The sequence below is a fragment of the Scatophagus argus genome, chromosome 8 (genome assembly GCF_020382885.2).
Source record: "Scatophagus argus isolate fScaArg1 chromosome 8, fScaArg1.pri, whole genome shotgun sequence".
In the NCBI taxonomy this organism is placed as follows: Eukaryota; Metazoa; Chordata; class Actinopteri; family Scatophagidae; genus Scatophagus; species Scatophagus argus.
The window spans coordinates 19637941-19665165 of NC_058500.1; the positions used below are offsets into that span (position 1 = coordinate 19637941).

The 27225-nt window shown below is 39.6% G+C and overlaps 1 protein-coding gene across 2 annotated transcripts in view; it reads right to left on the reverse strand.

Moving 5' to 3' along the window:
* Nucleotides 1-998: 998 nt before the first annotated feature.
* tafa5l (TAFA chemokine like family member 5, like) overlaps nt 999-27225 on the reverse strand; it is a 45193-nt gene continuing 18966 nt past the window's right edge. The window contains exons 3-5 of one of the 2 annotated variants that reach the window (XM_046397796.1): nt 20072-20199; nt 5844-5887; nt 999-3574 (exon numbers count right to left, since the gene is read on the reverse strand). In XM_046397796.1, coding sequence (XP_046253752.1) covers nt 5864-5887; nt 20072-20199 — 152 coding nt within the window. In that variant the 3' untranslated portion in view covers nt 999-3574; nt 5844-5863. Of the gene's footprint in view, nt 3575-5839; nt 5888-20071; nt 20200-27225 lie in introns of both variants that reach the window. The other variant, XM_046397797.1, reaches the window with a different exon arrangement.

Genomic DNA, 27225 nt, shown 5'->3' on the forward strand with positions numbered 1-27225 from the left:
CAATCCATTTATGCTGAACTGTAAGTTGCAATTCTTTTGTATGATCACCTGCAATGAATTGGGATTTAATTGTTTTAATTAAATACATTTTACATAAAACAATTTAAAAAACAACAGGAAATTATACAACTTCTATAATTCTATATTATCGAAAGCAATGATTTGTACAACGTTTTTGTTTGTTTGAGAGATTATCAGCAGACTGTGTACAATTTTAAGATCCATCCATCCCTCCACTTTCTACACCACATAATTTGCAGGGTTGCAGGGGTGCTGGGTACTAACTCAGAGCCAAAACACAAAGGCAGACAATTGCACAGGCTCATCGCTCACACACTCACACATAGGGGCAATGTAGAGTAGCCAGAAAGTCTTTTAGAGTAGACCATGCAAGTTCTACACAGAAGGGTCCAGACTCTGACTAGAATCCAGAACCTCTCACTGTGAGGCGACATTGTCCACACTTTACTACATGGCAACAGACAGCATTTTGTTCTAACTGTGAGGATGTGCTTTATTTTCACATAGCTGCACAGGCTTGATGTAGAACCCTAAACACTTGTTGACAAGGAGACCAGGATTGTGATGAGTTTTCTACTAAAATAACATAATGTCAAAATATCAAATTAAAAAAATATCAAAAAAATATCAAACTATTTAGTGAATATTTTCATTTTTGTAAATAGTGGCCATGGTATAAGTGGAAAAATTATGATGCACCATGCTGTTATGAAAAATAACACACTCCACACTGTCATTATATTTCAATACCTGTACTTTGTGTGTTACTCTTCAAAAACAGCACACAACATTGTGAATCATCCTTCACACGAAGGCCTGTAAAAACGTCTATAATGCCATATCCTGCTGTTATAATGCATTATGCAATACTCTACATTATTATACATCATATTAATGGGCTTCATAGAAAGTGTTACCAAGTTTCATTTTAGCCTTCACAAGAAAATGGGTTTTCTTTCTGTTCTTTTCTATCTGCGATACTGTTGCTTCATCATGTTGGGAAAATAATTGGCCTAAAGTGTTTTAATTTGCAACCAAAGCCTCTTTCAAAACAGGAACAGTGTGAAATATAAGTATAAAATATTTATATATAGACATTTGAATGCAACAAAAGATATTTATAGTCTTGACAATTTAAGAACACTCTCTCAGTCTGCGGCCCAAGATAATCTCTCCACCTCACTGCACCATAGACAGATAGATAGATAGATACTTTATTGAGCCTGAGGGAAATTCACTCAGCTCAGAATTTGATGATATGTGCTGGTATAAATGTCTACCTGCTGTCAATTTTCATTATTTTTAGGCAAATTTACAAGTAGAGGAAAAGGTCTGGATATTTGTTCTTCTATTCTTTATTAATCTAATTCAGATTTTGCTCAGATCAGATCTGCTCTGCCACCGCCCTGCTGAGTCCGACTACAACAGCAGTTCGTGCATTGGCAGTGACTCAAATCAAAGGGAAGATTTATTCATGGTGAGTGCAAACCAGGAGAAATAAATAAAGGCAGCATGAAATCAAAGGTATGGGATCAGGTGGAAATTGGTGTTTTCTCACTACACAGAACACTGTTGACCTGGAAAACACTCAGACACACACATCAAATACACACTCCACAGCTCCCGGGAGCGGACGCTCTCTTTATATCCTCAAATGCATACATTAAGATGGAGATGTACAGGACCTTTTAGTACAAATACTTGGAAAAAACAGTGTGTAGACACATTAACAGGAACACCTGTACAATATAATGCATTCTGTTGTACTCATCCTTTAATGATCATGACCACTGTGAAGATGTTTTTTGAAACTACATCAGAGAGACATTAGAAGTTTATTGTGTTGTGATATTTGAATTGTGTTTTACTGTATTCTGTGTTTTTGAAATATCTTTCTGGTGTTCGTGTTATTGTGTCCACCTCTTGTACTTCCCTCAGAAGAATGTGCTCCTTCAGCTCTTTGTCTTCTCTTGGAATGAGACCCACAGACCATAAAATACATCAACTGAATATATATATATATATATATATATATATATAAACATATGTATGTATATTTATATATGTATATATATGTACATACACATAATTTCAAATCTATCAAGCATCTGAAATCAGCAAATAGCACTGGCCAAAACATTTCTTATCAAAATATAGTAAATTTACACAAGTACTCTGAATACATTTCATCACACATGAATGGATTTTAATTACAGAATTTAACTTATGTGACATACTGAAGATCTGTCCCCAGATTCCCAGGGTCAACAGTATTTCTCCCCAGTATAAATATCTCTACATACTAAAGACAATAAAGAAAAGAAAAGGCAAACTGAGGATTCATCAGTGAAGATTCAAATGAGATCCAACATCTGTAAAACCACAACTGCTTTTTTTTGCCAGATGGTGAACTCTGGTCTGGGCATGTCCCAAAAATATACAAGAGTATGAATAATGCATTGGATATGACTTATTTCACAGTGTATCGCTGGACGTGCAAGCACACAAACACACAGGTGCACAAACATACACACGCACAGTCAGACATGGACGGATGCAGACATGTGTGCGCACGCTCTCTTTCTCTCTCTCTCTCTCTCTCTCTCACACACACACACACACACACACAAAGTACAGACCATTAAAATAAGCCAAGGGTCCACATCTGCTAAATGCTCCCGGTGGTGTGTACAAGGTGTACAAGGTGTGAGGTTCTTTGACAAAAACTACTCTTCTAGTCTATGTTGGTACCACATAAAAAACACAAGTTATAAGTCGTCCAAAATGTCCACATTTCACCACCATGACCTTCATTCACAGAGAAAGATAGTCAACTAATCTCTGTCGTTTTGACTATGACATTCCAATAGACTTTTTTTTTCACAGTGTCTGTTCTGTGTATCTATGCAGAGATTTCTGAGGCTGCGGCCTTGTTAAGTTTCACCCAGGCAAATGACAGAAAGGCTAGAATCCAATGAATGATATGGCCTGGCTCAGCCTCTATAAAGTCACAACTCTTCAGCAGCGAGCCATCATTAAAGAAACCTGGCTGGAATATAACCTGGACGGCTTCATAGTGGGGATAGCAAAGATGTAGGGACTGCCTTTTGGAAGACCTTCTGACAAGTCTAAATCGAGCCACAAAGATCCGAAAAATCTTCAAGGAGCTGTCCCCCGCAGACCTGATGTTGGGTGGTGAAGACAACTAAAGGTAATGTACTTCAATGAATATTCCACTGTACTTCAATGAATATTCCACTATTCCACCCTAATGATAACTGTTCCTCACGGGGATTTTGTTCTGTGATATGTCTGCAGATTTGGCTGAGGTGAAGCTTTAATGCCAACAGTGTACCATGCTGTTCGCTTGAGACTTCTCAGAGTTTTCACAAGTGTCTCTCAACTGTGGTGATAGGAGAAGCTCTAGTTTGTCTTGTTTCTTTTTTTTTTTTTTTCTTTTTTTGTCATCGCTGGAGGTCAAGCCTGGTGTAAAATTTGAGAGCCTCCCTGGTGAATGGACACAATGTTGTGGTGCAGTGATTAGCCTCAGTCCCTGCAGAGGAATGGAAGAAAAGAAAAGGAAAAGACAAAGTTACAAATCACAGGACATGGTTGTTTCATGTGCCTCTATCAGACACGCACCCTGTCATAAAAATGTGCTTACTGTTTTACATGTTGGTCCAACATCAGAGTAAACGCCTGAGTCACTTCAGTGTGACAGTCACTACAATAAGGGATGTAGGTTAAGATTTAAGGTTAAAAAAGGTATTACAAATGAGATTAAACGCGCATCTCCAGCCTTGTCAAGAAAAACGTAATATATGTATTAATTCATTTAGTTATCATTGTTACGCACCAAGAAAATAAAATCATGCAGCCATTTGTGCCTTAACATTTTGGGGAATGCATTCTCCTGATAACTTCAACATACCTGCCTGTGTGGCACATAACCCTCAGACCCTAGTACTATTTTCTAATTTTTTAAAATGAAAAATAAAAAAAAAATGTCAGAAACCACAAACCTGAGAATGAGCAATTTTAATGCTATCTTAATGCAGGGGGAAAAAAAACCACACTGTAATAATCAAATCATCATCCATCCCTGTATTTTTAATTTTCATCTGTGCCAGGTCCAGCAAAACACTTATACATATAACATTGAAACTAATTATGAATTAAATGAGTGCCTCAAATTAATGTCTTCTCATTCTACTCTTGTGTACTGCTGGATATTATCAAACAGACAACAGTTCTACTTCTAGGACATTTCATCATTGATGTAGTTAAGGGTATCTAATAAATGATAGAATTGATGATGCTGTGAGGGGCTTTACTATGATAAGAGGGTGACCATAGCCATTAATTAAGGCTTTCACCACAAAGCTGTTTTTTAAATCTATCACTGATGAGAACACTGATGTTGCTTTATAACTCAGTGCTGTTTGTAGGAGGACCACTTGCTACCTTTTGAGTAGGAAATTTGGTGTTGGCACTTGAGCTCTTTTCACAAATGTCTGAATAATGCTGAACACTTGAACTATGAACTCACATCTGATGGACAAAAAGCCAGAACTTCTACAAATTCCTTGTCTGCATGGAGCTTTATTTGTTGCCAAATTTAATGTCTTTAATCAAAAAAAAAAAAAAAAAAATTCTCAATGATTCTGTAAAGGGATGGATCCATAATGTGCAGTAGTGAATTCTTTTCCATAGAATACATTTCACCTTCAGTAAATTTCTACAGTTAATGACTTAATTTAACCAAGCATTTGATCAAGAAATCCATTTGAATGATAATACAGCTCTGCCATGAATATGTTATATGGATAAATCCATAAATGTTAAGACATAAATGATTCAGGGTGACAGTGGACAAATGTGACACCCAGGACTAAACATATAAATCATTCAGACACTTAAACATGAGTTGGCAAATCCACACAGAATTGCACAAATTCCCAGAGCTGGCAAATAAATATTTATGACGCCCCCAATTCCCCCTTTCTCCCTGTTGGTAATTGCATGTGATTCATTTTGTTTTCTCGTGGAAGAGGGAAAATCAATCTTAGAATACTGGCTAGGAGACATAAAACATGCAGATTCCAAATGCCTGTGGTATTGCAGAATATAAAAGCTTCATAGGTACTCAGTCAATGTTCTCGGGAGAGGAATTCAGGTTAATCTTTAGTAGTTTTCCTTGTTTTAGAGAGAAGAAAAATGTTTGTGGAAGTGAAGTTAACTGGCAAGCAGTCAGGCTAACCTGCTCCTGGCTCTAGTTTATCTGCCAACTTTTAATAAACATACATTGACTTGGAGGAATGTAAGGCAGATGTCTTTGGAATCTGTTACTGTGGCATTTAGAAAACGATTTTTAAAATCTAGCTTTCTCTTCCTGTTATTGCTCTTTCAAGAACATCCTCCCATTTAAATGTTTTCTGCCTCTGTCCTAAAAGAAAGCCTGGGTCCTTGAAGTTGCCTCTGTCTTTGTAACAACAGCAGAGCTTTTTAATTTCTATCCTTAGAAATGGGAGGATCCATTGTGTCCTTGCCAAGTCCTGGATGATCTTTATTTAAGCTCAGTGATGAGAGCACTGCTGGGTAAAATACATGATGAATTGACACTAATGGCTGATTCATTCCAGGTCTGAGCTGTACTTAACCCTCAACTTAACCCAACTTAGAATTGAGGCATTGCTTTTACTATTCATCTTTGTTCATAATGCAGTCAAAATGTCATTGTCTGTTTGTATCTCACAGTGAAACTGAAACATGGTTATACACTCAGTATGCAAAAGAAAATATAACATACAAAACTCACATACTTGCTGTTTTCCTCTGTATCCTACGATGGTTCCTTGGGCAAAGGCTGGAAAAAAAATCAGAAGGTCAGCATTGTGGGGAACAGAGGGCCAGCCTTCACTAGCCTTTTATTCAACGTCCCCTCTGCATATTGGCCTTGGTCACAGACCAGCATATGTCCATTTAAAACACAGATGGCTTGTCTTCCAATTATATCTAAGGCGAGATGACGGAAGCTGAAGGTCATTTTGTTCTCTCCCAGCTTTTATGACCTCTGAGGATGCCTCTTCTCCCCTCGACCAGAAAATACAAGCAAGTAATGGGCACCTCATCATCCCCCTTAACGAGTGAGAGGCCTTTCCTTTTTACCATCAACAGCATCACACAGATAGAACATTTTATCACATTAGCTGTGGGGCAGGGTAATATACAGAGTTCCACTTTGTTTCTCTGTGAAAAACTTCTTGCCTCCTACATTTGTCTTTAGAACACATGAAAACATGCAGTTTTCCCCTTGACCAGAGGAAGAAAACAGCTCCTTTGCCTTCTTAATATTGGTGAATGAGCCACTTTTGTGTAGATAATGACTCAGCTAATCATAATCAGAAAGCTAATGGTCTGTTTAGCCAATCAGAGGAGCCATGGCGAGACGGCTGTCTGGGCAGCACATTGGCATTCCCAGCAGCCTCTGCTCTCCTCTCGGCCGTGCCAGGCTATCTGCAGCAGTGAGGAGGACTTGGTATGCTGCTTCCCGCTCAGCTCGTTGTCTTGCGCTCTGCCTGTCCAACCAGCTGACTGGCCCTGGCGCTGACAAAGAAATTCAGTACTCTGAAGAGGCGCTGATCCATCACACCTCTCCAGCAGCATGTCATCTAAATGCTAAGTACTTTCACTGCATCTTTAAATCAAAACAAGAAAAGAAATGAGCACTGGGGGTGAGCGGTTGGAAGGGATAAAAGCTTATAAGGGCACAATAGAATCTGCACAGCAAACCCTTAGCTTTTTGATTACATTCATTGGTGAGGAAAAGGAAATGTGTGAGAGTAGAAAAATGGGTGAGAGGACTGTGCATGAGGAACCCAGAGACCTTGTTGTGCCTTCAGATGTACAAGGGAAAAAAAGAAAGAATAGTTAATGATACACCCCCTGCCAAAAGGTTCCTTCAAAGAAAATCGCATGTTTGATTTCTATCCAAAAACTATCTTAAATGTACCTTAGCTGCTCCCACAATAGGACTCTCTCCTCTCCCTCAACTCCCTGTCTCAGTCCAACTCTTTGCTATCGATTGAAGGGATCTTCGAAGTTGCTGCAGAGTGCTGAGGCAGCAGAGGGGGCCGGCTCTATTAACTGCTCTTACTAATTAAAAGGGTAACAAGGTGAGCTTGGCCCCACGGGACGAACTGTGCAAGAGACGGAGCGGGTTGCCTGCCATGCACACCGGTAAACAGTGCTTACCGCCTATGGTGTTTACAAGACCAGAATCCAAGGACATCGAAGACATATTCATCTCCCTCTGGCATGAGGGATGAGGGAGATTCACAGATAAGGAGTGAGAAAGAGAGGAAGAGAAAACGCCGAGCACGCTATTAAGCGCTTTGCTAATTGCTTATGTTGTGGTGAAATTGAAACATTTGGACCTTGTCTCTGAGCTCAGTGTGCCCTCGTTTCATCATCACTTGTAAACATTGAACACTGTGCATAAATGATAAAGTTCCACAGTTCAAATGAGGTGCACAGCCTGGATCTTTGAGAGAGTGCCAGTGGATATTGGCTAAAATATTAAGGGATTCAATTAACTTTCTTCCTTATCATCAATACAACATATTTCAGGATCAAAGTATCTTTAAGATACAGCTCTCCTCACATTACACAAATGTCCTGAGTCAAGGTAACATTTCAACTCCCAGAAATCTTTGCAGCTGGGAGGGAAAGCCATTGCAGGTACAACAGACAGCTTGTTTGCTCAGTGCTCAGGGTGAGGAGACAAAGCAGAGACTGCATATTTGGTACCACTACAAGCCGCAAAATTGTCACCAGCAGCCCATCCAGCCATTATAGAGACAGGCGCTGTGCCATCACTGCAGTGGCTAAAACGTCCTTCCCTGGGGTGTCTCCTAACAAGTGGACTCCTGCACAGGATTTAGATGGTTTCATCATCAGGAGACTCATAGAGGTCCCAGTCATTACCAGCCACTGCTGCTGTTATTAGACTAACAAGCACAACTGTAGCCTACTGAAGAGTGGATGGTTCATGCTCAGAGTATGAGTCTGATGTACAAAAGCATCAGAGCATCATACCCAGTGCTGTCTCAGAGGAACAAAGCCAACATTAGTTACAAAGCATTTGGTTGCATTTGCTGCTTTATTTCTGTTGAAGCAGCTCCAGAAAGATCCAATACAGCATACAAAACTCTACTACTGAAGTGAAAGCAGCAGTATCATATAGTAGTATTGAATTGTCCATAACAGTAAAAAAATCATACTTTAAAAATGTAATTTAGAGGTACATCTCTTGATTGTATTTTTTTACACTAAATTGGTATGGAACAAGCCAAAAAAACAAGACATACTACGTTATTACCCATCCATTTGACATTGAACAACACTAGTATTAATTTGTGTTTGTGCCTATCTGGCGAATGTAAGACCAATATTCTCTCTTCTTTCAGCTTTGTTTTGGTCCCTACCGAACATCTGGTTGCTATCACCAGTTATTTGCTAACTTTAGCAAATCTGATATTTGTCTGCTGTTTGTTGCTGGGCAAGTAACATACAGTGAGTTTAACAGAGATGTTTTGTTTAAAACAGCTGCCTGCTGCAGGAAATGAGATTGATAAAGGTCTGAAAACCAAAGCAGTTAGCCAAAGCAGGCCAAAATGAAGCTAAAAAGCTTATAGCTGAGGTGAACTGGATATAAATCCCTTCTAGTTACTTCAAGTGAACCCCTTCGCGTAGCACATACCCATGTGATCCATTGGTGGTTGAACGATTCTGATGTTTGATGTAGTTTGTAGTAGTTTTAACTGTAAATCATATATAGTTAGATTTTTGGATGTTTTTGTTTCATGCTGACATCGGTTTACAGACAGACTTGAGTTGTGTCATTATTACACGGAACATCAAGTCTGCATTATTTTTTTTTTGGAAATATTGCACTACCACAGTTAATAATGCAGCTAAAGTGCAGATTAATGTGAAAAAACAATAATGTAACTGACAAAAATGACTGACTTGATGTTCATTGTGATGGAAAACACAGATCAAGCAACTTTCAAGAGCCTGCAAATTGATTTTCATACCAACAGAATGAAATGGAAGGAAAAACACATTCAAGTTTGTAAAACCCAGCAGCAGGGTTTGCAAAAATGATTAGTTGTGATGTAAATGTATGGACTTGTTATAAATAAGGTGAAATATACACAAGCACAAATAAAAGTATTGAGAAATATACTAAAGTATCCAAGTCACATATATTCATTACGCAACATGTTATACTGTTATGAATATTAGATTTTTTGAATAGTTGTCACTGCTTTGTTAACACTGAAAAGCAGTGTTAACATATCAGAACATATGATCAGCAGTGTGTAAACTGCTGATCATATGTTCTGTTGACTGCAGCATAACAGGAAACTATAGATGTAGGTGGCACAAAATTGAAAAAAAGAATCAACAAGTGTAATTAAATTCAAGTGAAAGTACATCAAAATTATACTTATCTTTACACCACCAGAAACAGGTAACGGTTATGTTTTTAGGGTGACAACAGTGCGTCAAATAGGACAAAAATGAAGACTGTGGGGGGCTGCGTTGCGTACATGGTAGCAGTACTAAACAACTGATTAAAAATCCATGAACAAAAGGGCACAACAAGCATCAGAGCTTCACACTAGGATGTTGTTGAGCATGCTTGAATGTGTTCAGTTCATAGACAGGCTTTCCACATTATGTAAAGCCTGTGTTGAAATGTGGCCTATGGCTCTGACAATTTCACACCAGACGAACTTCTGGAGACAGGCATTGTGCAGGGTAAAACACAAATGGCAGTTCAAAGCCTGGCAATGACAGAACTTCAAATAGGGGAGTGGGGTAAAGTGGGCTGAAAGTGACAGCAGAAGGGACCACATTCACTCTGGGTCTCTGCCAGAGAGGGCAACATACACCCAGCGAACACAAGCTGAAAACAGAACTTGCTTAATGTATGATGGCAGAACCAGAAGAAAAAAAAAATCAACAACAAAGAAACAATGTGATGCTTTTTCCCATCCTCTGTGTGAACACCAAAGGAAACATTAGATACTGTAAATGTAATCATGAAGCTTCCTGCAGAATGTTCCATAACACAACACCTCTGATAACACAAATGAAAAAGGAGAAAGCAAAGGTGGGTTTGGTTTAGCCATTTATCTCTGTACTGAACATTTCTATCAATCTAACCTATTTCAATATATTTTCTGCATCAGTCCACATGCTATCTCCACAAGATTGATGATCATGCCACAGCATCTGACAAACAGATGAGTTGAAACCAAAGGAGTGCATTTTTCTTTTCCGCTTGATAAACAGAAGATGTGTAAATGAAACTGAAATAGAGAGTATATCCAGCATAACCTCTGTGTATGCTCTGTGTATGCTTAGCAGTCATTTTCTAAATGTATTTCCAAAGGCATGGTGGCCTGGCTACCGTCTGTTATCTCTGAGGATCCAGAAAGAGGCTGTCAGATACAATATAAGCAGAACAGTTAAAGTTGAAAGTGAGCCAGTTAAAAATAAAAATATGCTCCTTTGTCCGATGTGTGTATCAAAGGTACATTCCAATCACTAGATCAACAACGAATTAAAAATAATTGTTTCAGTGAGTTGCAGTTTTGCTATTCACTCCTGGTGGTGGAAGCGGCAGAAACAAACAAACAAACAAAAAAACCACAGTAACACCGAAGCTTTTGAAAAACGTTTCTTTCAACCCCACACAGCAGAAACAGATTCTATTAGTTGTGCGCGACTGTTGGAATTTACTTGCCAGTGCACAGAATTTAATAATTTCAACTGCAAATGAGACTGAAAGCCAGCAGAGCATTGAACGATATTGTACACAGCATGCATATCTAATATTTGAAAATGCTCTGGCCTTGGTTTTCAGAGCATTTTGAAGATGCAAACATTGCTCTAATGACCTCTGGTTCTAATTTACTCACTAATATTTTCCTGCTGTATTAAAAATAAGACCATTAAAATACTTTTACTGTGCTCCTTCAGAGCCTTGAGTACAAGGAGTACGATTCCTTGAGTACGATTCAAGAAACAACCTGTTTTACTTCTCTCATTATGCATTTTATTTAGGCTAAATGAATGCTGCTGGCCATGGTGCTCCGGCGCCTAATGAAAGTGGTTCAGCCACCTTTATCTACAGATTTCATCCTTCTGTGATAAATAAAAAAGTCATACAGAACAAAAAGCAACAAAATGTAATGTAAAAAATATACATAAAAAAAAAAATAAAATTATGCTCAGATCATAAGGTGAGTGTATATGATGTATACTGTGAGGCAACTGCAAATTGGGATGAAAGCTGAAAGAGCACTGAAGGACATCTTGAAAAATAGATTTTATTCACAACGAGATGATTGCAGCCACACATTTGTTCTGTGGTCCTGTCCTGTCAAAATACTGTAGAAAATAAAGTCCAATAAATAAAATACAAAATTTTTTTTTTTTTTTTTTTTTTTTTTTGCAAAACAAGACTATCAGTGGTTTCCAATTGCCAACACTGGAGCTTCCAGTTTTGAGCAGAAGAGGTGGGTTGCTATCTGCTACCTTACAAACCACATAATCACAACCATGAATGAAGCATTAAGATGAGATAAAACGGTCAGGTGATTGTAGTTGTGCACAAAATCAGTTACAATGAGAATTAAGTGATATTCAGCAAAGTGAAACATAAAAAATACAATCACATAAGCTTTAGAAAAAGGAGGAATATTTTCCAAATATTGAAAGTGAGGCTAAGGCTCAAAATATGTGCGGATAGCCTAGGATACAGGAGGCTTCAATGACTGAAGTTTTTGCCCTTGATCACAGAAAGATTTTGTGGAGGCGAAAGGAAAACATGTCTATAAAAAAGAAAGATTGGATGCTGAAGTGACTGTCGACACCAGCAGAACGCAAGCGCTTCAGCTAAATTTGTTTGTCTTTTGAAAACATTTTCCTGAGTGCCGACCGCAGGATTATCATTTTTCATAAGCACCGAGCCAACAGTGGTCGCAGGTGGTTTCCAATGCTGTTGTAATGCATCAGTCTCAAAACGCTATTTTGTGGCACACACAAGAGGCATACATGTATCACTACATGTAGAATAGTGGTTTAAATATAACATACAAGCATTTTTTTCAGGGACAGCAGCCTTATTAAATCACAAAGGCACCTCTGTTTTTAATAGTGCCTGTAGACGGGACTATTTTCAATGGTGGATTAATAAATATTTGTTGCAGCTGCAGCTACCAGATGGTGTATGTAGACTGAAGATAAAGTAGAGTCCCTGTGTTCATGGCAACAAAGGAACAAATCACCCAGTGAGACAGTGTGGTGACTTTATAACAATTGAGATAAAAATGTCAACATTGACATGCAGTACCTTATTGATAAGTATGATTAATAAGTAACATTAATGAAATAACTTCAGTCTTGGTAGTCTTTTTGTGGGATTTGTTGATTATCAAGCGTTAGATTTTGCTGTGATACTTCCACCTGCTTCTTGTACAAATGAAATGACTCACATCTCGGAAATGTATTTAACTCAAAGAAAGTCTAGCTAAAAGATGAATTGTACGTGGAGGAAAAGTGAAATGCTGTCACTGGTTGTTTTATTGCTTATTTTTATCTGGACAACACATCCATTTCCAGCCTAAACATTAAAGATAACAAGGCAGCCAGGAATCTGTCATCTGCAACCTCAGCTAATCAACAATTCATATGAAGAAGCCACACACGAACAGTCGTGTTGCCAACAGAGCCTGGGAGTGTGCCGCGTTGCCTTTGAGAAACAAGCTCATTAGAAGTCTGTATCTGGTCAGATGGGCTGCCAGCCTGTCTGGTCGTTTGTCATGGACATTGAAGCCTTTATAACTGATGTGCTAGCAAGTGTTACATAACGACTGTCCATGTCATTTTCTCACCTCTTTCATAAGAGGTGAGAATTTCCTTCAAGTCCTTCAAGACTGGACTGGAACATTTGCATTGATGTGCTGCACTAAGTCCAGTCTTTCTGTTAGTTTTGCTCGTCTGCATTACATTTGTAACGTTTTCTATTCAAACACCTGGGTCCTTTTTCTCTATTTCTCATAAAAGCATATCATTTACTTCTTTTTTTCCCTGCACAAATCGAGATTTTGTGTCATATGGCATCATTTCAAAAAGCCTGGAGAGCTAAGTAGTTATGATGTCTTCATATTTACAGCAGCACTGGCAGGAATACACACACTCCACTAGCTTTTCGCCCTGGCTGATGCTGGAACAAAGAGCACATAGCTGGAGGAGGGCCACCAGAGCAGAAAAAAAAAAAACAGAAAATGCTAAAAAACATGATGTAAGCCTCTCTGACCTACTGGGTCGCACAGTGTGTGTACGTCTGTGTGTATGCTGTTCATTTCACAACTCTTTTTCGTTTGGCAAAAACGCCCAACTGCAACTGCTCTGTTTCTCTCCAGGCCACACACTAGCTGAGCAGTGGCATTTGTTGTGTGGGCGCAGGAAGACTACTGTCGAGTATTGTCTGAGGGAGTGAGTACACATAAACCCACAGTCTGAATATGATCAAATCAGGGTTTCAAGCACTAGCATTTTATAATTTAAGTCCCCTCCAGCCTGTGAAGTTACATTTGAAGCCCAGAACACAATATTTGGGAAAATAATCTGGTCTTTCAGAAGCAATTCTATGCATAGTTTCAATTTGAGTACATCACTTGATTAGCAAAGGCTGATAATAGAGCTCAGTAGTGCTCTCAACAGCCCCTCGCCAAGCAGGGAGCAAGTGATGCAATCTCGCAACCTTCTTGCTCGCCTGAAAGGAGAAAAATCATTTTACTGTCCTGAATTCAGTCTGTCTCTCTTGTCAATTTTCCACCTGACGGCCATTTTCGCCTGCCATACATTCGCACACATCCAACACACAACTGTGCTCTTGTGTAACTCCCGCCCCCACACACACAACCTGTCAAGTGTATGAAACCGACCTCATAACTTGCCGCCCCACCCCTCCAGGATTGCGCTTTCCACCTCGGAGAATATCATATGTAGACCTTTCAGTGGCTCACTAGTGAAGACAAATTGCTAGCTTGTTTGGAGGGGGGGCTCCAGAGGGTGATTCATATTAATGGCTAGCTGGCAGTGGAGAGCAGGCTGCATATACAAACTCCATTATCAGGTTAGACTGGAGTGTGTGACCTGGCAGTGCCACTGTGAGCCACACACACAGGAAGGTATGCCGCAGAGAGGAAGCTGAATGGGCTGTGGCTGTGTGTGTGTGTGCGTGTGTGTGTGCGTGTTTTCCTATTAAGTTTGTGTTAAATATGCAGCTTTGATTTTTTTTCATGCTGTTTTAGAGGTTTTTCTCAATTTACAGCAAGAAAAATCATAAGAATGATTCAATTAATCATTTATCACGCAATACACCATAATCAAAACAATGTACTTTTTCTTAATCATGAGAACCTTTCAAGTTTTCAAAGATTTAATTAGCTGTTTGACTGCAAGAGTGTTTTGAAGGTAGGGAGACAACATCTTTACAAGTTTCTGTGGTACGTTTCGATTATTTTTACGTCAATGAGCAAAAAGATGAAAGCCAAATCTGCAGTCACATTCATTCCTTGTTTACATAATTTTTCATGAAAATAGCTGTAAAAGTTGTTCATAATGTTCAGCTGGAGAAGCAGTCGGTGGTTAAAGATTAAAAATCATAAATACAGGCACACTGCAGCAACTAAATAACAGAAACATTTTGTTATTGTTCAAGCAAGTTGGTGTCACCTGTAAAGTCTGTCATGAATAAGCACTTGAGGATAGGCCATGGAGTTGTTAAAATCAGAGGTTTTTATCCCCTTGGGAGCATTACTGAGCTTTATTAAAATCATAGAGATCTGTCTGTTTGATTGCAGGATTCCTGGTACTCAAAGTTGAAGAACAAATTGTGAAAGATCAGTGGGTCACTACAATCAAGGAATCACATCAGGAGTCATTTTCCAAAGCAAATTACATGGTAATCGGTGCAGTAATTGTAGCGATGTCTTTCTCTGGACCAAAGGGATGGTCAGATCTCCGTTCACAGGGCTGATAATTTTGCATGGATAGCGGTGCCGCTATCCATGCAAAATTATCAATGGGTTTGTTTTTACTGCTTGAAAAATTAAAAGCATGCTATATCTGAAAAATTACACAAGACAACAGTCATGGTTCCCTAGAGGAAGATACATACGTACAGTATGTGTGTGTATTTACTTAGGCAACACAGCTGCTCATTTAAGGCATGTTATAAAATGTACAAACAAATGTTTTTAGCTCCTATTTTAAATAACAAGATTTACTATTCAATAAATATTTTTACATTTAATCCAAGTCTGTTAACTGCTGTTGCCTTGCTGTCTTCTCTGTCATTCACCAAGGAAAAGGTAATTCTATCATTTCAATAATGTAACCATATGAACTTCATACTTCTGTAGCTTGTGAAAAATATATGTGAACCTCACTGCACTCTTTCTCAGTGCGTCAGGTCCATTTAATCAACTTTTCATATCTTGCTCATCTCACTGTCAGGTTGTAGCTACGAGGTTGTGAACATTAATTAAACTGCCACTCAAAACTGAAGTGTTTCTGCCAATTCTGCTGATAAAATACAGATCTCAACTGACTTCTGAAGTCATGTTTGACTTTAGTTACCTTTGAACTATTGAAAGTTGAATTTAATTTGATTAAATTCACTACATAAGCAAATTAAGTGAAAAGTTAATGAAGCAAATTCAGAACTGGATTTGGCTTTGATCAGATGCTATCAAACCCTGACAAGTGTGTTTAAATACCAGCAGTGTCATATATAAGGTACATTTGTCACTTTAACTCCACCTACATGAAGCCTTCACACCACAGCATGTATAATTATCAGCTTCCAGAAACTCACATTGTCACACTGAATGCTCCTATGTAATGTCATTATGTCCAGATGAAGACAGAGTCAGTCACAATTACAGCTCCCTCTCCACACTCTCTTCCTCACAGGTGTGGACAGACAGAGCTTGGCCAGTGGCCGAGTGGCAGTTGAGCCCTCAATACTGTTCCCTCTCGCTCTCTTCATCCTCCTCTTCACACTCCAGCCTGATCAATCCTCTTTATAGATTTCTCATTTTCATTTATCTTCCAGAATGTGCTTTCTCCCCATTTCAGGTCTTACAACAAATACCCCTGGATACCTCGTCTCTTCTGCTGCCAAATCCCCCCTGTCCCTGCCCCATCAAAAAGCACCAGCATCACTTGCAATTAACTTCTGCAATAAAACTCTTCTCAGCATCAGCTAATTGAGAACATGCAGTGAAACACACAATCTGCATTTTTGCAAATGTATGTACTAAAAGCAAAACACTAATCTCAGTGTGCTGTCAGGGTAGATTACAGCACGATGGGAATGCGTGCGTGAAATCCGACGCAGCTGCCCAGGGCGGTTGGATGGGAGGAGGAGGCAGAGGAGCGAGGGAGATAAAGAGGAAGCAAGTGAGAGACAGATCACAAAAAAAAGAGAGTGAAAATCAACAAACCCAGTCACACGTTGACCTTTGGCCCTGTGTACCTGACAATGATCAACAGTCTCTCCTGTTCAGTCTGTGCTGTCATCTCTTGCTGACATCAACATGCTGTATTGTGCTGTTTCACTTGCTCTGTCTCGGTGAGTTACATCCTTCTGCTTCTTCCTTTAGTCTCTCCCTCTTTATTTTGACATCTTCACACCTGAGGCACATATTTGTATGTTTGCTGCTGTTTCAACAGATTTATTCACTTTATCGACACTAAGGTAGAAAATGACCTTAAATAGAGAGGCAGTCTAGACACAGTGTTACCATTACATGGTCAGCCAGACACAGTGAGTAATCTTTACATAGTAAAGTGGTCTTAAATTCCACTTTGTGTGGGGCTATATACATTAAAGCAAGGCTATGTGCATTTTGCAGGAGAGGAACGGGAACATCGGTAAATAAAATGTAGCATAGCGCCATAGCACAAAAACAGAACAGTCATGAAGTCAGATAACTGGATTGAGTAATGTTACACAAGACGTATGTAAAATTTACAGTTAACAAGCAGTAGCCACAATAAGCCACCAGACAAGATTTGTTCATAAATAAAGATACATTTTTACCTGTCTACTTGTGAAATCTTCCATACAGGTGTTTTTGGAGGAACACACAACTTTCTGAGTCTTTTGTTGCTCCTCTTACAACTGGTTTGAAATGCTTGCAGACATCAAAAACTAAGCATATATTTTCAAAAATCAGTGAAGTCGGTGAGGTAAAACATTGAATCTATTGTCTTTGTACTGTTTGAATTAAGTACATGTCAAAAAGAATTAGTAAATTATCATATTCTTTTTTTATTTATGTTTTATACAGCACCCAACTTATTTGGAATCTGTGTTTAATGTGTGTGTGAAATCCCACTTGACAGTAAACCAGCCTTTGGGCCAAATCAACCTTGAAGGTCTGATCTATTAAGCTTCTGACAATATAAAATGTGCCAAAGCATGTAAGCTTTTATCTTTTTGTGAGCCAAATAAACAAGTGAAATGTGAGTATTTGGTCCTTCTTGACTTGGAAGTTTGAGTAAGTAACTGTACACTATTTGTGTAGCACAAAACAAATATAGCTGGTGAACATAGTAGAACATTTAGCTATTCAAGAAACAGATACACTTCATAGACAAAAGTGTTGGGACACACCTCTTAATTATTGACTTCAGGTGTGGTATTTCAGGGTTTGGGTGATTTCAGTGACGGGAAATCTTAATGCTTCATATGTCAAAACTCGGTAAAAGGAAACTCAGATGGGGTGGGTCAGCCTTAGCATAGCATTAACCACTTTTTGCTGACAAGATCCTTAGGTTTGTTTGATATTTTTAAAGGGTTCATTAATGGAATAATGAAAACAAAACACATCATCAACCACAAAACCCTCTGTTTACCTCCAGCAGAATCTATTGTAGCCATGTAGAAAATTGAGATGTTATGCCTTCCCAGAACAGGTTTTCATAGGAACCATTTTGTGGTAGACAGCAGTTTCAGTATAAACTGTTTACAGTCTGTATTAGTTATATCTGCTGAGGACAGACTGCTTTGAACCCTTGTCTCCTGTGAAAAAGTGTGTGTTTGAGCCATGTAACCACCATGACCACCTCTCCCTTTATACTATAGACTAAAGGAGCGTCCCTTTAGGTGTTGCTAAAGCGCTTACTACAGCGTCATACTTAGAAGCGAAGGGCCACTAGCAAAACTGTCATAATTTGATGAGTTGAAAACAAGATGGATGTAATGTGGTTTCAGATGGTGACTGTTTTGAACCTTGTAGCTGTTTTTAAGCTGCAGAAGGAAACACGAAACAGAGAAAATACAGGCCAGAATTTAGAGAAGCTGAACTGAACTATTGAACACAAAAATATACATACAAACTACACCAGTAGAGCCATGGATAAGAGACAAGGCTGGTAGGTCTGGGCAGGGAATATAACTCTGTCTACTGGACATTTACACACTGATTCACAATAAACACCACAACATCAAGGATGACTCGCGGAAGACATCACCTGGTGAAAAACTACAAGGTATGAAAAGAACAGAGGACTCAATTTCCACTGAGCATAAAGGTACATTGTGTGAAATTGCAAAGTGGTATGGTGTGAACCACACAGTGACAGTGAGACCTGTATCCATGGTGACTCAGCTGCTGACCAGGCTTGCAGCAGTGCTTTCTCTAATGGCTTTCAACCACATTCATAATGCCACTTCCTTTATAATGAATATTATTAAGATTAAAAACTAAACAATCAAGTTAACCCTCACTTTTACTGATAAGGTATGATGGCTTTGTGCCTGCTGTGTTTTTGTTCGCTGCTGAATCAAATGAAAGTTCAATCATCACAGAGAAAAGCCTCAGTCAGCACTGCAGCACTGGAAGCTCTGAGGCTTTGGATGCGTGTTGCACTGTGAGGGGAGCCTACCGAGGATCAGATGACACCATATTGAAGGTTTTAAAAATTTAACATGTTTTGTATTCATTTGCATCTCTCACAACGTCAGGGAGAGGTCATAAACTGTTGTCAGCTACTATTAATCTTCACAGACTGATACTTAAAATGCCTGATCTCTTGTTTGAGCAAATTGCTTCATTGACTGCTCATATTCATGTTTGAATCCAGTTTTTGCAGTTTCTGTCAGTATTGGAGGTTTTACAATACATATTTGGGGGAAAGCACCTCATAATTGTCCCCACAAGATTGTTATGTGAATCAACATTGAATCAAATGGAACAGAAAACTTCTGCTGAACATCTTGCTTTGGTTAAAATGTTCAAATGTATTGCCCTTGTGACCGCAACCCAATAAGTGAGATTTTCTTTTATTTATTTATTGTTCTTTCCAGCACAAAAAGCAAATAAATAAACAAATAAAGAACCATAGAAGCACAAATTAGTTTAAGACTAAAGACTGAACTGGCATAACCAGATGACTATACAGTTACATTACATCTAATCTTTTTTGCCTAAAATACAGAATATTTCATTTCCAATTTCAAGCTATTTGTATTAATTAATTCCAACAGATGTGAATCAGCTCAGATCTGAGGTGGAGTCTGAACAGAATATTTATTTTTGATTTATAAAGAAGATACTGTATTTGAGCCCACTTACAAGTAGTATTCCTAGTAGGCTGACAGTTCAGGTTGTCCTGGTAAAATATTATTTTTCCTTACAAACAAACATATGGACATTATAATTATAAACAAAGTTCCAACCATCAGAGAGCAGTTCAGCATTGGTTTTCTACCCTTTGTACCCTTTGAAACCTGGAAGCTGACCTGCGGTTTAACTGAAGTGCACTGGCTTTTGCCCTGGGCTGTGGCTTCACATAACACTATCCGCTGCCGGGGGTTACCCACGCTGAAGAAAGCAGGCGAGATGCTGTTAAGTGTATATGGCGTATATTAATGTCATGTCTCGTAAATTACCGTGACGGTCTTGATGCGACCGCTGCCCCTGGTGCAGGTCCATCCGGATCGGTTGAACAGGAGGCTGCAGACCTCCCCCTCCAGGCAGGGAGCCATCTCACACCACTGACGGCTCCGCACGATTCGTGCTGAGAGGGTGAAAGACAAGAGGGCAAAGAGGCAAATTAGACAGATACACACACACACACACACACACAGTTACTTCAAAATGTCAACTTTTTCTGGAACAACCAACCAAACTGTCCTTTTTATGCTCACCAGACAGGAAAGCATCTTCATATGTTGATGTGTCTACAAGCCTGTAGTATTTTAATTAGGCTGTCATGTCTGAATTGCCTGTGGTAGTAACCTTTACAGACCAGCTGGCGGTCCATAAATTACTATCCTGCTAATGCTAGCTTCCACTGCAGCTGCATAGAAAGATTGCTTGCTCTATATGACATTTTGTTATGCTGAATATTCCTTCTGAGAAGTTTTTTTTAGGTAATTCTAGGGAAAATGTTCTATGTAGAAGGTCATTTGTACCCTTGTACAACATAATATTGTCAGATTTCTTTTCTTGAAGCTACACTGTACTTTATTTCCTCAAACTTGAACTCAGTAGACGACACACCATGAATCTTCACCATCGAGGCCAGACAGGATATTCAGTATATGGGCCTCTCACTAGATGTGGGGGCAGTCGTGGATCAGCGGTTAGGGTGTCGGACCCGTAACCGGTGGATCGCTGGTTCGATTCCCCGTCCCGGTGTCCATGGCTGAGGTACCCTTGAGCAAGGTACCTAACCCCCACTGCTCCCCGGGCGCTGCACGCGGTCGCCCACTGCCCCGGGTTTGCTGTGTGTGTGTGCACGTCACTTGGGTGGGTTAAATGCAGAGAACAAATTTCGTTGGAGTGAGTTCCCTCCAATGACAAGATATGTCACTTTCCTTTCCTTTCCTTAGATGTGTATAGAGCTACAGAATACAGCAGGAACAGCAAAAGCGAAGGTTCATTTTTGCTTTGCAGCAATGACTGGAAAAACCACTTTTCCACCAAACTTGGGAGAACTTTTCTACAGAAACTAGGAGAACCATAACAATTCGACAATGATTAATTTTTTGCTAAAATCTAAGATGATCATGTACACAAGTACAATCCTGTACACAATATGAACAAAAAATAGTAATTATATTCTCTTTCACAAAATAACATACAGTGATTCATTAGAGGGTGGCCACATGAAGTTGATGCTTATTAAATTGCTAATTTACTAACTTTTTGGTAAGTTTGTATCTTTATTTCATTGAATAGCATCAGCAGAGAGATGACAAAAAAAAGACAGAGAAGTTAGAGAGAGGAGAGGAACAAAGTCCACCAAATATCCTTGACTGGGTGCAAAGCAGGGACGTTGACCTATAGATGCTGGTTTTTAAAAATAGTTCTATTTCAGGTTTAGACATGAACCTGTACAGAGTAGGACAGGTGTCAAATACTAATTTGAAATCTGTCATCACCAACTAAAATTGTCAGCTGGGATTGGCTCAAGCCCCCATGACACTCAAGGATAAGCAGGTATCACTAATGGTTGGGTGGATTTTTCAGTTTATAAAGTTGTAATGCAACTGTTGTCAGGCCACGGACACCTGACCTAAATGCAATTTGAAAAATAAGTCATTTGTTTTGTTTTAACCTCGGAAGGACATACTATAGGTGGATATGTTATAATGTGGTTAATCTTACGTTGTGTTAATGCATGTGCACAAGGCATGAATACAACAGCAGCAATTAGTACTATTTTAATTGAATATATTAGAGGGAGAGGATTACAGATTAGAAATACAGTAGCTTCAGTCTTTTTCACATTATGTGTCTGCTGGAGACATCAGATTGACACAGTGAAAGCTAGTGACACTTTCATTCTCCCTCGACAGTCTGTCTGCACGACATCGAATTAGCATTCGACTGTAGTCGACGGCGATAAGCACTGATTGTTCTTTACACAGCGTGCTAAAGCAACACTGAAAGGTTATCGGCTCTCTGTGGACCTGGCCGGGGCCACTGCTCCTGCCTACCCACAATCCCCCTGGGGCAGCACATTGTGGAACGAGGTAACATGGTCGGCAAATTGAAAGAGAGGAACTACAATTCGTCGAACGTCCACAGGAGAGCTGAGGGCGGAACAGAGAGGGAGCGGGAGAGACGGAGAGTAAAGAGGTGTGGAAAGGGAGGCCTTGTGACATTTTGCTTTGAGGTATTCCTGGTCCGGCTCTTGTTAACAATCAGAGATTGGTCTTTTGAGTGTCAGACCCCAGCTGCTGCACTGCAATAAAGATCTGTCATTTTGTGGTGTTTATCAAGCCGGCTTAACAGCAGCTTTATGTATGTAACCACACACAGAGACAAAATTACTGGTCTGTCGATATAAAGCTATTCTCCCTCAACAAATAATAGATATTGTTGACACATGTTTTTTCAGGCTGCCCTCACATAGTCAGGCAGCTATAGGAGACACAACAGCGGAACAAAACAATCCAGATACCTGTCATCTCATTGAACTGAACAAGCTTAAGAAAATATTAAAGCATCGTGACTCCAGTCTGAGACAAAATGGCCATTTCAGTTTCACCCCAAGCAGAGATCCCTCAGTGAGCAGGGGAAAATCTAAAGTGACCTTCCTCCTGACACAGCAACATGCCGTGGTGAATTTTCATTTTCACAGCCATCCGTCAGGCTCAACAATGCGTAGATTTATCAGTCAGTTGCAGATGTAGTTTTGAGTACATTACAGGGCCAGCAAAACTCAATTTCCAGGGCACGGAATAAAAGCTGAGCTGGCAAAGCGGCGGGAGTGCTGACTAACCGTGGAGTGCATCAGCCCAGCCAGCCCAGAGTTGTGAAGGTTGGCTAAAATAAATGCGTCTTTCAGCTGCTGCCACAGTATCCAGGCACTCGATAGCTTGCCCTTGTTACTTCTTCAATGTCATCCACGAGAGTGTGACTTGATCTATCATGACTTTCCTGGTGTTGTAAGCTGCTGAGCAGTTGCACAGCATTGGCTGGGTTGAGAGTGTTGCTGTGATAACTTCATCAACAATGACATCGTGAATAGCACAAGCAGCAACAAAACAGCATCGCTGCAATTTGGCTTCAGCCTGTCTCTATCCATCAAACTTATCTGTCCAAAATGCTGGCACACACAATTGGTGATATATTTAAAAGCTTATATGGCACAACCACCCACACACAGACATCAACAGCATTCTGTGCAGACTTTAAGCTTCTGAGCTGTAGCTGTCTGAAAATATCTGTCTGCTGCTATATTTCATTTCAAGGGATCTTTTACACGCTGCTATTGTAATAAAACTGGCTTGTTGGATCACTCAGCTGGTGCAAATGGCTGAGAATTATCATGTCCATCCTGGCATTATGGTTTCATTATGGTAGGTACCTGTTTTATGTTATGTTCAAACATGTTTTCCTGTTTGTGGCAGCAGCAGCAGAGGTGAAACAGCTGGCTGCAGTGCTTGAGAGAGAGAGAGAGAGACAGTTAGAGTCCCTGTGCCTGGCTCACACCTGGGTGGCCCGTCCTTGTTGCTGTCACTGTCTGAGTCCCACCCGGGGACAGTGGACGTCAGGCCAAGCTTGTCAGCTGCCAGGGTCCCTGCTGGGGTACAGCTCTGGACCTCCAACTCGATCACATGTAAGACCATCTGTCCCCCCCATGCACAGTGCCAAACTTTGCCCTGCCCTGCCCAGCACAACACAGCACTGCCAGACGAGACTCAGAGCAGGACAGGAGGTACAGCAGTGAGTCCTACACCAGGCACACTGTTATTCTGATGAAATACTGCCACTGCAGAAGCAAAAAATAACATCAAATTTTTACTAAACCCTCAGGCAGCTCGTTTAAAATGTATTCAGATAAGGGACAAGAACTAAAAAAGACAATTTTAGTGACAGTTTCTCATGCTAAAAATAAAAAAACACCAACCGGGTGTTCATTGCAGTTAAAAGACGACATAAAAGGAAGCGTGAATAAGCAAAACAATAAAGTGTGTGTCTCTTCTGCTGATTTAATTAAATTAAATTAATTAATTTTAATTAAAAAAAAGAAAAGAAAAAAAAAAAGAGAGATTACCTGATAGCTTAGCTGGGCACCAAAAAACTGTAACAGGTTTTTACAGGCTTTCTGGCTGATGTTAATTAAGCTCCAATCATGGATGAGTTTGTAGCAGCCAGATTTTCATCCCTCTGTCCTCTACACAGGACATCCTGCTACCAGAGGCCTGATGGTCTTTCAGTTCTAATTACGACAACAGAAAAACACATTTTAGGGGCAGCCAAGCTACATCTGACTCTATATTTCATAATAAGCTGTGTGTTTTGATGAGCAAGCTGTTGAATTGAATCACTCAGATTTTTCTGTTACATCATTTTGGATTTGTTTTCAAAATGGGTTTGCTTTTTTTTTGCATTTCTAGCAATGTAATGTTTGAACTGATTGTAGGGATTCAGTAGAGATCATCATGGTGGATTCAGACAAGGAAGTTACCAAGATAAAGTGAATTCCATTGAGCAATCACTGAGTGTCATTCAGTCAAATAGTAATAAGGATTCATATAATGACTTATAACTTCTAAAAAGATAATGCATTGTCCTGCTGATTTACAAATGTTGCTTTGAGCAAAACACAACACTGTTATTGAGATAATGATATGTTGTATATTATCTTATTTCAAATTAATTTGTTTCTCTGCAACATTTTGGGGATAGAAAACACTTTCACTGTTGTTCACATGGACAGAAAATCTAGGCTGCATTGATTAGAAACTGAGAGGCTATTTTATGGTGTTGAGCTGGTGATACATTGGAGGTTTAAAAGAGCATACTGTAAATTATCAAATGAAAGCCAGTATTCAAATAATGGCCAATCACTGTTTATTTACAATAGCTTTTCCTTTCCACTTCTTTGTAATTGTTGTTAAACTTCCAATGAAAGTGCACTCCATGTATTTTGCAAATTAAAACTCAGAGATTGTGCCGTTTGAGCCGCTGGAAGATGTGTATTGTGGCACATCTGGTCAAGAAGTGCGGCATGTCAGTGGAGGAAGATTAACAGCGACTGACAAAGGGGACGATTAGAAGCGTTGAATGAACACGGTATTTCTGTTTGAGTGGATGAACTACATGTCTGCACTGTTGTACAGTATTAGTGATGTGACATGTATACTATATAGTAAATTGGAATGTGAGCAGATCAGACAACAGGGGGATATGTTCAAATGTATATTAATTCTTAAAGCAAGACCTGGTTCTCTGTGTAGCCGAGGAAATAAATTCTCAATAGTGCATATGCATGATAAATCTAAAAGAAGCTTTAGTTTTGCTTAATCTCCTTTCACCATCACTTTTTTGCTCATTTAGTGTCAGTAATCATTTCACTGAGTGTGAAAGCGGCAGCTTGCAGCCAGCATATAAACAGTCTCCCTGCAGCCTGCACACTCTTATCATGGTGGCCATCAAGTTTCATACGATTACAGTCTGATGTGGTGGCATGGCAACAACGGGCCAAGCAGAGAAAGGGAGAGGGAGCGGGAGGGAGTCGGGGAGCAGATTAGAGTGAGAGCAGGGAGACAAGCAAGGAAAAGCACATAATCCTCCTGTGTACAGTGTGCAGTCTAAACCTTGACAACAGTGACACACTGCAGCACAAAAAGAGGGCAAAAAAAGCTTGAAATGTCCTGAAAAAGACTAACAAAAGCAGGTTTTTTTGCAGAGGAACACACAGCATGCATAATGAGAAAAAGTTCAATGAATTAAAACAAACAATGAGTAAGCATGTCATACGGTTCCAAAGATGCAGCTGCTATCCGGGCCAATCAGTCCGTACATTCTTAGGTAGCTCACATATGACAAACTTTATTCAATGTGAGGCTTAGGAAGTTAGGCACTGCTTGTTGGTATGTCATTATGGGAGAGCAAATACAAGCAGGATGGCAAGGGAGATAAAAATATTTGTCCATTTGTCTTCTTTGAGCTACCAGCTGCAGACTGTTATAAATTTGAAAATGTCCCAAAGGCTGCATCATACATAAGCCTTGGATTTTACTTTCTGTTCATTACAGGAAACAGCAAAGAGAACTGAAATCCAGGAGCTTTTGCTGGTGATTATAACTGCACAAATGAGTTTCTTCATCACTGCCTGGATACACTCATTTGCAAACATGGTCAAACATCAAACAGTGTAGTACTTGATCAGGGTGAAAAGTAGCATTAGCACCAGTCTGTTCACAGAAAACAAGGTTGATGATCATGTGCATTAGCCTCTGTTCCTTGCTACTGCAGCAGGAGTCAGAATGGTGGAAAATCCAATATGGCATTTAAAGTAACGGTCTTTAAGATAAGTTAAAAATGCAGCAATGCTTGTGTGTTTTGCAAAAGGATGTTTATTAAAGTTTCAGTTCCAACTTTTAATCCTCTCCCCCACCAACATGCCAATCACTATAACTGGCAGTGGGAAGGCTTGAACACTGTGTTCAGATGTGTAATTTCTGTGAGTTTCATTAAAAATTGAGGCAGCAGCATCTGAAATATTGCAAATGCAGTTGAACAGACTTGTGAATAGGTTGATCCATTACTGCCCACTCATTTAATTTAGAATTCACAAAGGTCAGGTAGGGACAGCAGCTCAGGGCAAAATAAACGCTGTGTTCCAAATAAAATTCTGTAGCTATATGCTGCATGCCAACCTTCAGAGCAAACTGTTTTCGTGTTTAATATGCAGTAGCAGGAAATTACGTAAGACATATGGAGAATGCTGTCAATCAAACTTTTCAAAGAAGACAACGAACATTCATTCTCTTACAGATGAGAAGATAAATTCATGGGCAGTAAAAAGCATCACTCCTCAGTCCAGTGTTTTGCTGCTACAGCCTCATTATGGACTTACTTAGTCTGGTATGACCAGGAACTTATGGTGACTACTGACAGCAAAAAGAGCTAAACAAACAAGCTGAATATCACTGTGTAACCGACATGACTGATGTAATAACCTGACATTACAGCTCCTTCCTGCTTGTGCTACTGTTGCATTATATTACAGTGGAACAGTTTTGTGTAGTTTACTTGTCTCATAGACTTGCTTTATGCTTTCCTTTAAACAGTCCTGCAC